The sequence below is a fragment of the Mauremys reevesii genome, linkage group 2, assembly GCF_016161935.1.
Source record: "Mauremys reevesii isolate NIE-2019 linkage group 2, ASM1616193v1, whole genome shotgun sequence".
Classification (NCBI taxonomy): Eukaryota; Metazoa; Chordata; order Testudines; family Geoemydidae; genus Mauremys; species Mauremys reevesii.
This window is the reverse complement of record NC_052624.1, coordinates 60,595,046-60,607,865: the sequence shown is the minus strand read 5'-3', so window position 1 is coordinate 60,607,865 and position 12,820 is coordinate 60,595,046. Positions and strand designations below refer to the sequence as shown.

At 48.1% G+C, this 12,820-nt stretch overlaps 1 protein-coding gene across 1 annotated transcript; it reads left to right on the top strand.

The window, feature by feature from the left end:
* The first annotated feature begins 6,732 nt into the window (after positions 1 to 6,732).
* LOC120397249 lies at positions 6,733 to 7,724 on the top strand. Its single transcript, XM_039522958.1, has 2 exons — positions 6,733 to 7,076; positions 7,459 to 7,724. Exons 1-2 carry the CDS (start codon positions 6,737 to 6,739, stop codon positions 7,722 to 7,724), a joined length of 606 nt encoding a protein of 201 aa, XP_039378892.1. The 5' UTR covers positions 6,733 to 6,736.
* Positions 7,725 to 12,820: the final 5,096 nt, after the last annotated feature.

The window sequence follows — 12,820 nt, the reverse complement described above, 5'->3', positions numbered from 1 at the left end:
AGCCAGGCCAGAGGCAGATTACGGTTTTGTGGGACCCTGAGCCAAAGCAAGTGGGCCCCCCTCCCCACTCCTTCTGCCTGCAGTTCCTTTCCCCAGATGCTCCTGCTGGGGAGCGGGGTCGGGGCACAGGGAGTTGCCCTGCTCTGCCTCCCGCCCAGCAGCAGACCGGAACAAGCTCCCAAGCAGAAGAGCCAGGTGGGCAAGTGGAGCAGGGAAAGTCCACCTACCCCGCCCCGCGGCAGGAGAGCCAGGCAGATGGAGCAGGTTGGGGCATAGAGGTGCCCATTTTACCGGGGCCCCTGGGCACAGGCCCATAAGCCTAGTGGCTAATTCGCCATTGCCAGGAACCCTCTCCTGGAGTCACATAGTTTAGGTGCTTAAGCTTTTCTCAATGAGAACAGAATACGTGTCTGCCTATCTCAACACAAAATGGCCCTACAGGTGGGGGAGGCCTCCTTTAGTCCACTGGCTAGGGTACTAACCTGGGATGTAGGAGACCCTGGCTCAGTTCCTCCCCCTACTTGATGAGGCAAAGGGGTTCCCCACATCCCAAATGAGGGCCCTAACCACCAGTTTATGGGATGTTCTGATGTGGGTCTCACTCAATCTCTCTTGTTAAGCTGTTCCACTTTCTATTAAATAATTAAATATGAATTGGGCCATACAAAGAATGACAATGACTCTACGGCCCAGTGGTTAGGGCATACATCCAGGAGGTGAGAACCCCATGTTTAAATCCCTTCTCCTCATCAGATGGGGGAGAAACTGGATGTATGATTTAGTGACACAAAACCAGTAGACAGGGATAAGTACAAAACAGACAACAAGATTTATTTAACAAGGACCCCCACCACAAGTATAACAAGATAAACAGTTAACTACCTGGTTGTTAACACTCAGCAACAAAGGCCCAGAAATCCTTATACACAGTGGGTGGGGAAGTAATAACAAAGGATTTAACATATCACCATATCATGTAGGTCAAGGAAACGCACACTGGAGGAGACTGTGACGTTACTGACATGAACTGTGACCATATAGATCATTGTTGTAACCAAGGTCCTATAGTTGCACCACATCTTGTACAAAGGAGGTCAAGTACGGTGTCTTTGGAAAGGTTGTTATTTGATGGTTATGATTATGCTGTCTGTATGTGTGTATTATTTTTGTATTTGAAGTTCTAAATATTGGCTATGTACTGGTATCTCAATGTGTTTGATTCTAAGTAGCATCAGTGAAGCATTTGGTCAGCTTCTTGAGAAAGGACTATTCTGAGTAAGTGCCCAATCAAGAAATACTTAACAGACAATGGATTTTGGGAGACGCCAATCCACATCTGAGCTTTCCTGGGAATGTTCAAACTAACATGTAAACAATGGTGTCAGCCTGCAAAAAGCTCATGTGAATCATTCATGAACATGTGACTTGCCCAGGTGGCTACAAACTCCATCTTGTTGCTGTGATTTTGCATGGAAGAACAAAGGGGTTTCCGTCCACAAGAGAGAGAGAATATGAAAGGCCCTGGAAGCCTCTCCATTTTGTTTTCAGCTGGTTCAAGAGATGGCCTCTCCACCCCAAAGAGATGCTGTAGCAGGATGGTCACCCCGCTCCTGCACAGAGGGGTTAAAACCAGCCCTGGGAGAGGGCTGTGAAGGGGAAAAGCTGGGCTCATTGGGGGAAGCAGCCTCAGTTGGGGGCCACACCCCAATCAGGATCCAGCTGGCCCTATAAAGGCCAGTGTAGCCAGTAGTTGACAGTTTCCTCTAGCTGTGGAGGGAGACAGGCTTGACTGCTGGGGAGCTAGATAAGGTACCTGGAGTGGAGCAGGGCTGGGGGAAGGTCAAGGGAGCTGGGGAGCTCTGGCCGGGAAATCCCCCAGGCTGTGGCCTAGTATAAGGCCAAATGGGTACTGAGACTGTAGGGGACAGCCCAAGGCTAGGCCAAGGCAGCAGGTCCAAACCCCTCCTTACCTGTGATAAGTGACTTATCCTGCAGTCTGCACCAGGGAGTGGGGTCTAGTTGGTGACTGGCAGTAGCCTATGACTGATGTGAGGAGAGGATAGGGGGTGGGGGCTCCCTGGGGAAGGGAGACCCAATGAGGATGTAGGGTGCTGCAGGGGACAGCACCCCAGTCTGAAAGGGGCACCCTGGTGCAAGAGGGACTTGGGACCCAGTGGGAAGAAGGACACTGGCCTGCAGAGGGCGCTCCTGGGTTGAAGAGCTAATTCCCAGGATGACCGACAGGAGGCGCTTCAGGGGTGAGTTGCTGCCCCCTTACAGATGCCTAAAGGAAACTGGAACAAAAGACTGTAACTACGAGGGTGTGAATGATTGCTGGACCCAGGCCATAAACTATGTTTGTCTGAAAAGGATTGGGCCCAGACTAAGAAGGAGTCTAGTCTGTGAAAGAAGGTTATTGGAAAATCTCTGAGGGTGAGATTTACCTGTATTCAGTTTCCTACTGTATTAGGCTTAGACTTGTGTGTTTTGTTTTATTTTGCTTGGTAGCTTACTTTGTTCTGTCTGTTATTACTTGGAACCACTTAAATCCTACTTTTTATACTTAATAAAATCACTTTTGCTTATTAATTAACCCAAAGTAAGTAATTAGTACCTTGGGGAGCAAACAGCTGTGCATATCTTTCTATCAGTGTTATAGAGGGTGGACAATTTATGAGTTTACCCTGTATAAGCTTTATACAGAGTAAAATGGATTAATTTGGGGTTTAGGGTCCCATAAAGACTAAATACTGGGTGTGGGGAAAGTCCCTGTTAACTGAGAAGCCCCTGGGCTAAGTGAACCTTAGTTTCTGTGAACTGCAAGAGGGCATGGCTCAACCTCTTGGTCTGTGCTGTATCCAACAGGTGTGTCTAGCTCAGCAAGACTGGAGTGGACGGAAGCTTTGTCTGGCAGGGGGGTTTGCTCTCAATGGTATCAAAAAGAAATCCTACAAAAAGTGGAAATATGGACAAATTGCTATGGATAAATACAAAAGAATAGCACAAGCATGTAGGGACAAAATCAGAAAAGCTCAGGTAGAAAATGAGTTACACCTAGCAAGAGATATAAAAGACAGTAAGAAGAGGACTTGTGACTACATTAGGAGCAAGAGAAAGATGAAAGAAAGTGTAGGTCCACTACTTAGCAGGGAAGGACACCTAATAACAGATGACAACAATAAAGCTGAGGTGTTTAATTCTTATATTGCTTCAATCTTCATTAAAAAGGTTAATTATGACAAGAAGGCATAGACTTACTCTGCAGCATGGGAGATTTAGGTTAGACATTAAGAACATCTTTCTAACTATAAGACTAGTTAACCTATGGAGTAGGCTTCCAAAGGAGATTGTTGAATCCCCATTGTTGGAAGCAAAGATGTGTACAGGCTTGACAGAGCTTGCTTTGGTCTAATAGCATAGTATAAGTAGAACTGCATATGTGTAAGAAAATCCAGAGTAATCATAGAATCATAGGCTGAAAGGACCTCAACAAATCCTCAGGTCCAACTCCTTGTACTATGGTAGGACCACGTAAACCTAGACCTGACAGGTTTTTGTTGACAACCTGTTTTTTAAAACTTCCAATGATGGGGATTCCATGACCTCTTGAAAGCTTATTCCAGAACTTAACTATCCTAACAGTTAAAAAGTCTTTTCTAATATCTAAACAAAATCTCCCTTGCTGCAGATTAAGACCATTACTTCTTGTCTTACCTTCGGTGGACATGGAGAACAACTGATCACAATGTTCTTTATAACAGCTCTTAACATATCTGAAGACTGTTATCAGATCTCTGCTCAGTCTTCTGTTCTGAACACTAAACATGCCCAATTTTTTTAACCTTTCCTCATAGGTCAGGTTTTCTAAACCTTTTATCATTTTTGTTGTTCTCCTCTGAATTCTCTCCAATTTGTCCAGATCTTTCCTAAAATGTGGTGTCCACAATTGGACACAGTACTCTAGCTGAGGCCTCACCAGTGCCAAATACAGCAGGACAATTACCTCTAGGGTCTAACACACAACACTCCTGTTAAAACATCCGAGCCTTTTTTGCAGTTGCATTATATTGTTGACTCATATTCAATTTGTGTTACCCTATAATCCCCAGATACTTTTTGGCAGTTCTACCACTTTGCCAGTTATTCCCCATTTTGTAGTTGTGCATTTAATTTTTCCTTAAGTACTTTGCACTTGTCTTTATTGAATTTCATCTTGTTGAATTCAGACCAAATTCTCCAATTTGTCAAGGTTGTTTTGAATTCTAATCCTGGCCTCCAAAGGGCATGGAACTATTTCAAAACTATTGCAGTAGGAAGGTGGTGAAGCACTGGAATAGGCTACCTAGGGAGGTGGTGGAATCTCCATCCTTAGAGGTTTTAAGGCCTGGCTTGACAAAGACTTGGCTGGGATGATTTAGTTGAGGTTGGTCCTGCTTTGAGCAGAGGGTTGGACTAGATGACCTCCTGAGGTCTCTTCCAACCCTAATCTTCTATGGTTCTATAAACTCATGTGCCTTTATGATTCTTCCCCCATCCCCCATGCTGGTATTATTCTTTTGTACTCCTCCTTAGCAATTTGTCCATATTTTCACTTTTTGTAGGATTCCTTTTTGAATTTCAGGTCATTAATGAACTCCTGATGGAGCCATATTGGCCTTTTACTGCTCTTCCTATCTTTCATATCAGGATAGTTTGCAGTTGTCCCTTTAATACTGTCTCCTTGAGAAACTGCCAGCTCTCTTTAACTCCTTTTTCCCTTAGATTTTTCTTCCCATGGGATCTCACCTACCAGTTCTCTAAGTTTGTTAAAGTCTGCTTTTTTGAAGTGTACTGTTATTATTTTGTGGTTCTTGCTCCTTTTCTTTCCTTAGAATCATGAAACCTGTCATTTCTTGATCACTTTCACCCAGATTTCCTTCTGCCTTCAGATGTTACCAATTTCTCCATTAGTCAGAATCAAGTTTAAAATTGGGATCCCCTTGGTTAGTTCCTACACTTTCTGGGGTGAAAAGTTGTCCCCAATACTTTCCAAGCACTTTCTGGAAATTTTGTGTTCTGCTTATTATTTCTTCAACAGATGTCTGGCTAGGTAAAGTCCTCCATTACTACCACGTCTGCTGTTTTGGCTATTTCTTCCTAGAAATGACTCATCCACCGCCTCATGTCTGTGGGGAAAAAGAAAAGATAAAGTAACCACAAAACTAGAAGAAACTGGTTTGAGTGAGCATAAAGCCTGTACTGACAGGAGAGGAGAGTTTATAAGAACACAAGAGACTTTAGCTGGCTACACTACTGTTTATGTCAGCAGAAACTATGTTGCTCAGGGGAGTGAATACCCCTCCCCCCTCCCGAGTGACAGGAGTTACTCCGACATAAGCACCGGTGTGGACAGCGCTTATATCGGCAGCTCTGCCACTCTTTGAGGTACTTTTATTATGCCAATGGGAGAGCTCTTTCCTGTCTGCATAGAGCCTCACCATGTTGGTGACACCAGGCATGACCCAGTGTTGGCAGAGGGGTGGAAAATGACAGTGCCAATGAAGGCTCCCTGTATTAGGCCTCTGCTTGTCCGAACCGCGTCCATGTTTAGACTTTAATTAACTCCACAGGCTAGATGGAAAGAATGGAATGTGTGGCAACTAGTTATCAGTACCAGGAGGCAATTATACAGCCTGCTTGCACCTGGCTAAAGGGAGTGAAACAGAATGACCGGTCAAGAAAAGTTACTAACGAGATAATATGTTTTTTGCCAAGTATGATCTAACCTGTTTAGAGTAATTGCTACGTTATAATGTATTTGCTGTATGGGAACTGAAAAGGAGGGAGAAGAGGGGGGGGAGGGGGGAGCTGGGCATTGGGGGTAATAGACATGCTTAGCTAAGATCATGTATAAAGACAGAGAGCTGCTTGTATGAGGTGTGCTTGATCTGAGGTGTGTACCTCCAAGCATCCTGCGCTTTGAGATCTCAAATAAACCTTTTTTTGCTTCTCCACCCTGGTGTGTCTAATTGGAGCGAGGCACTCCGGGCAACGAATCACTGTTTGCTGTAGCCTCAGGCCTTGTGCCGGCAACAGTTTTGGCGTCCCTGGGTGGGCTTGAGGCTAAATTTAGCCTTGCCCGGACCCCTCCTGGAGGTCGACGGATTGCGGCGACGACCGATGCCCAGCGCGCACCGGTGACTTCATCGGGGGCCTCGGCGGAGACGCGGTGTGGTCGACCCCGGAGGGCACTACGGTGCAACGCGCTCAGATAGTGGAGAAGCAGCTGCGGGCGACGGTGGGGAACCGGTCTCGTGAATAAGGTAGGAACAGTCCAGTGCTGTTAACCTTTTGTTTGCCTGTTAAGACCTGGGGACGCCCAGTGTCTTCCCATAGGTATGGGGCAGGGACAGAGTACAGGCAGGTACGTGTACACCCTTTGAATGCATTCTGATGAATTGGACAGTGTTTGAAAAAGATCCATTGACTAAAAGTAAACTGAAAAGATTCTGTACAGTAAACTGGCCTCAGTATCAGCTAGAGGGCCAGGAAAGGTGGCCACCGGAGGGATCACTTAATTACAACACGATCCTTCAATTAGCTTTGTTTTGTCAGCGAATGAATAAGTGGAATGAATTTATGTATGCACAGTTGTTTATGTTGTTGAGAGATAGGTCAGATCTGTTGCAAGAGTGTAATCTGACTCCGACAGGCTCGGCAGTCACTGTTGTTAGTTCCCGAACCCCTCCCGGTTGTAATGGCAGAGTCGGTGTCCCCTTCGGCTCCTACACCCCCACCGTATAAAGACCAGGTGCCTCAGGTTTCAGAGATTGCTCCTTCAGTGGGACTTTATCCGTTGATTACTGAGACTGTGGTGGCTCGCCCGGGAGCAGAGGGGCGCCGGGCCACTACTATGCTAGTTTACTCACATGTGCCTTTTAACCCAGTGGACCTAGCAGCCTTTAAGGCACAGGCAGGGGAATTCTCCACGAATCCCAGCAAGTTTATTTCGGTTTTTGAGGGATGTTTTGCCAGTCACAAGCCTGACTGGGATGACTGTAATATCCTTATGAGGACCCTGTTGTCTGAAGTGGAGAGGAATCAGGTTATAGCTAAGGCAAGGGAAGAAGCACAACTAAGGCATGATCGGGATCCAGCTAATGTTGCCACTCCTGCCAATATGGTCCCCCTAGCAGATCCTAGGTGGAATCCTAATGAGCCTAATGGTCAGACCCGCCTCACTGTGTACAAGGAGCTGCTCTTGCTAGGACTCCGACGCTCAGCTGTTCGCCATAACAATTGGGCCAAACCTTATGAGCTCATACAGGAGCCTAAGGAAAGTCCGGTCGCTTTTCTGCAGCGCATCCGGGATGCCATTCGGCAAAACACTAACGCAGACCCTGATAATGCAGCAACTGAGGCAATTATAAAAGGTATCTTTACCAGCCGTGCTGCCCTGACATTAAAAGGAAATTGCAGAAAAGGAGGATTTGATGGGCATGTCTGTGGCACAGATTTTGGAAACTGCAAACAAGGTTTACAGCCTTAGAGAGGGAGAGAAGGAAAAAAGGCAAGTGAAGATGATGGTTGCAGCAGTACAGGCCAGTGACAAGAGGAAGTTTCAGGAAGGTGGTGGAAGGGGCCGGAGAATGAGAGGTCGTGGACGTGGGCGCCCTGGCTCACAGGAAAGGCGTTTGGTCGCAATCAGTGTGCCATATGCCGGAAGGAGGGACACTGGAAAATGAGTGCCCCGAGAGGAAGATACCCCTATGATGGCAGCAGAGAATCAAGACTAGGGGTGTCAGGGAGACGGACTATCCTGCCCCGGAACCCCGAGTAAAAATGCGGGTGGGAAATTCTGAAATAGACTTTTTAGTAGACTCTGGAGCAGCTCGAACCGCTGTAAATCAACCCCTCCAGCTGCCCGTGGCAGATTCCCTCACTGTGGTCGGCGCTACAGGAAAAGGAATCAAATGTCCAGTGTATGCCCCAGCAGAATGTGCTTTGGGAGACAGAACTCTCTCCCACAAGCTGGTTTACCTCCCGACTGCCCAACGCCTCGACTGGGACGGGATCTGCTTTGTCGCTTAGGTGCCACCCTGCACTTCACCCAAGATGAAATCACTCACCCTGCCCCCAGAGAATGCCTGGATAATGACTCTTGCAGTTGAGCCTCAGCCATGCAACCCCAGAGTGGAGCCAGTGGGAGGACCAGGTTTTTCCTCTAGTATGGGCATCGGGGTCCCAGGAAAGGCAGTACATCACACCCCATTAAGGTTCAGCTCCTGCCAGGAAAAGGTCCGTGCGGATCAAGCAGTATCCGATCAAGAGGGAGGCCAGAGAAGGGCTGCAGGAAACTATAAATCAGTTTCTGAAGCACGGGTACTGCGAGAATGTCAGTCAGCCTGGAACACCCCATCCTGCCTGTTCGAAAGCCCAATGGCACCTATCGGCTGGTCCAGGACCTGAGGGCAGTTAATGAACAGGTTAAGACTCTGCACCCCTTGTTCCAAACCCTATACACTGTTGGCATCTATAGGAGGGCAGTACACCCACTTTTCAGTCCTAGACCTGAAAGATGCTTTCTTCACAATTCCGGTTGACACACAATCTCAGGAGATTTTCTCCTTCGAGTGGGAAGACGACCGAAGGGTTAAAAAGCAGCTTTGCTGGACTGTGTTAGCCCAAGGATTTAAGAACTCCCCCACGCTGTTCGGCCAGGCTCTGGCCAAAGACCTGGAGGAGTGGAATACTCCGGACGGACGGGATTCTCCTCCTGCAGTATGTTGACGACCTGTTAATAGGGGCGGTGGGATTAACCCCTTGCCTCCACGCCACTGTGAGCCTCCTGAACTTTGTTGGACTCAGAGGATACCGGGTAGCTCAGAGCAAGGCTCAAATTGCCCTCTCAGAAGTACAGTACTTAGGATTTCACATAAGACAGGGGGAGAGACAGCTTTCAAATGAAAGGAAGGAAGCAATCTGTCAAATTCTTGTCCCAAGCAATCGTAAACAGCTCAGGGCTTTTCTGGGCATGGCAGGCTTTTGCAGAATATGGATCCCAGAGTTTGGACTGTGGGCTAAGCCCTTGTATGAATGTGTTAAGGGAATGGATCACGACCCCTTTCACTGGTCCTCAGAAGCTGACAAGGCATTTAAAGTATTAAAGAGAAAGCTAATGGAAGCCCCGGCACTCGGCCTGCCTGACCTTTCTAAGCCGTTTCAACTGTATGTGCATGAAAGAAAAGGAGTAGCCCTGGGAGTGCTTACTCAATTATTAGGCACTTGGAAACGTCCTGTGGCATATGTCTCTACACAACTGGATCAAGTTGTTAAGGGTGGCCAGCTTGCCTGCGAGCTGTCGCGGCAACTGCCCTAGTGCTTGGTGAAGCAGAGAAACTGACTTTGGGGGACTGTGCAGGTGTATACCCTCATATGGTTCAAGCCCTGCTGGACACTAAGGGTGGTCTCTGGCTCACGAGGCTCGGGTAGCTCGGTACCAGGCTAAACTCCTAGAAAATCCTGAAGTTACCCTGCAGACCTGCCCCTCCCTCAACCCAGCCACTATGTTACCAGAAACAGAGATGCAGGAACATGACTGTTTAGAAATCATAGATGCCCAGTACTCCAGCCGTCCAGATTTAAAAGATCAACCGCTCTCAAATGCAGACTGTGAATGGTATACTGATGGGAGCAGTGCTGTCATAGATGGGCAAAGGAGGGCAGGCTATGCTGTTGTGACCCTCTACGATACAGTGGAAGCAGAGAGTTTACCTGCTGGAACATCTGCCCAACTTGCTGAACTTGTAGCATTAACCCGTGCACTTGAACTGGCAAAAGACAAACGGGTTAATATTTTTACTGACTCAAAATATGCTTTTGGGGTATTGCATGCTCACGCTGGTCTCTGGAAACAAAGGGGAATGCTTACAGCTCAGGGGTCCCCGGTCAAGCATGGGACACAGATTCTCTGGCTTCTGGAAGCGGTGCAGCTCCCCTCAGAGGTAGCAGTGGTGCACTGCAAAGCTCATCAACGAGAAGACCAGGACGTAGCCAAGGGCAACGCCAGGGCCGACAGGGAAGCCAAGCGGGCTGCCACCCTGGAACCATTGGAAGCTGAGGAGGCCCATGTGCATGCCCTCATCCCATCAGTGGGTGAGCTCCCAGCCCCTCAGTACTCTCGTGAAGAAAGGAATCTGTCCGACTCCCTTGGGCTCCAGGAAAAGGAGGGATGGCTCCACTCCACAGAAGGAAAAATCCTCCTACCTAAAAGCCTAATACGGCCAGTACTACAGAAACTACATCAGACCACTCACGCTGGAAGGGAGGCTCTCACCCAGCTTATGAATAAGTATTTTCTAACCTCTGGATTAAGACCCCTGGCTTCCCAGGTACAGGCTGAGTGTTTAGTCTGTCAAAAGAACAACCCTCGACCAGGAGTGTCAGTGCCACCAGCCACTCTGGAACCTACCCCAGGGCCAGGATTGGTGTGGCAAGTAGACTTCACTGAGTTCCCCCGGACCCAAGGGTTCAGGTACCTCCTTGTCATGGTGGATCGATTCAGCGGATGGCCTGAAGCCTTCCCATGCCGAAACAACACTGCCAGAACAGTGGCTCTCAAGTTTGTCAAGGAGATCATTCCTCGCTTTGGACTCCCCCAGTGGATGGAATCTGACAATGGAACACACTTCACATCGCAAGTCATTCAGGGGATTTTGGATATTCTACAGATCACCTGGAAGCTCCACACTCCATGGCGACCACAGGCCAGTGGAGTAGTGGAACGTACTAATCAGACACTCAAGCGGCATCTCTCAAAGGTCTGCCAAGAGGCTTCTCTTCGGTGGCCTGATGCCTTACCCCTTGTTTTGCTCCGAGTTCGTGCTCTCCCAAAGGGCAGGTTAGGGCTTAGTCCCTTCGAGATTATGTTTGGGAGGGCATGGCCTATGAATGGTACACCGGTTCTGTTAGGGGAGTGGGAGGTAGGCTGCGGTTTCTTATCTCAGTACATGTGCTCTCTGTCTGCTGTTCTCTGTTCTCTCCACAGGTATACCAAAGATTTGCAGCCTCCCGCTGGATGCCCCTGTCCACTCCCTGCAGCCTGGTGACTCCGCTCGTTCGTACCTGGAAGGACGAGCCTCTCCAAGAGAAGTGGAAGGGACCTCACACCGTCCTGCTGATCACCCACACAGCAGCAAAGGTCGAGGGATACAAGAACTGGATCCACTACTCCCGTCTGAAAGCAGTGCCAGCTCCTGAACGGTGGACCGTCCAATCTGCGGAGAAGACTGCCAACGACGATCTGGGACTTAAGCTGTTATTCAGGCAACAGTAAGGCCTGCTGGGAATGCCCTGTGACCCCTTTGGACAGTTACAGCGCACTCCCCGTGAACACTCTGAGCGTTGGCTGTGTTTATTTTCACAGGGCCAGCCTAACCTGTGGGCCTGGTCCCTTTTGTTTTTAATCTGCTTGTTGTTAGTAGTAGTAATTTTGTGGGTATTTGGGGAATTGTAATTGTTAGGCCTTAGGATCACTGGCCCAGTATGAATCCAGGCCTAGGGTTTGCCACAATGTTACTCTTTGCTATGGGAACACTCCTCTCGTTGACTCCCGTTTCCCCCCCGTGCCCCGAAGGTCCCTATGTACCCTCTCATTGACAGCCCCAGCTCCATAGAACTCAATTATGTTTTGTCCACAGTATATGAGAACACTCAGCCAAAGGTTTGTTGAGTATTCTCAAAGGAGGGAATTGTTGGTGACACCAGGCATGACCCAGTGCTGACAGAGGGGTGGAAAATGACAGTGCCAATGAAGGCTCCCTGTATTAGGCCTCTGCTTGTCCGAACCGCGTCCATGTTTAGACTTTAATTAACTCCACAGGCTAGATGGAAAGAATGGAATGTGTGGCAACTAGTTATCAGTACCAGGAGGCAATTATACAGCCTGCTTGCACCTGGCTGAAGGGAGTGAAACAGAATGACCGGTCAAGAAAAGTTACTAACGAGATAATATGTTTTTTGCCAAGTATGATCTAATCTGTTTAGAGTAATTGCTACGTTATAATGTATTTGCTGTATGGGAACTGAAAAGGGAGGGGGGAGCTGGGCATTGGGGGTAATAGACATGCTTAGCTAAGATCATGTATAAAGACAGAGAGCTGCTTGTATGAGGTGTGCTTGATCTGAGGTGTGTACCTCCAAGCATCCTGCGCTTTGAGATCTCAAATAAACCTTTTTTTTGCTTCTCCACCCTGGTGTGTCTAATTGGAGCGAGGCACTCCGGGCAACGAATCACTGTTTGCTGTAGCCTCAGGCCTTGTGCCGGCAACAACCAGATGCACTACATCACTGCACACAGAGACATGCCCTAATACATATGTATAAGAAAAGATATCAAAACATTATACATAATTTGTGCAACAAAGGGAAGATGAAGCTGTGAATAGTCCAGTATTGGAAGGGACAGACTATGGTATTGGTGAGACTGTCTTGATATGCTTCCCACTTGTAAGTAACTGATACGGTGTGGTAATATTTTGCCTTAATAGAGATGTTAGACCCATCTGCTGAGTGGTGAATTTCAATCCAACACCCATCAATGGCGGTTTTAAGAACAGGTTGAACAAACATCAGCCAGGTACGGTCCAGGTGTACTTGGCCCTGCCCCAGATGAGGGAGCTGGAATAAATGACCTCTGGAGTCCCTGCAGCCCCATGTTTCTATGCTTGCAGAGGAATGCCTGACAATGCGACCCGATGTGGGTTTGGCAGGCTCGTGGCTGGTAACGTGGATGACAGGCTCCACAGCTGGGCCCAAGAACCAGTGCCAGTAACTGCTCCCA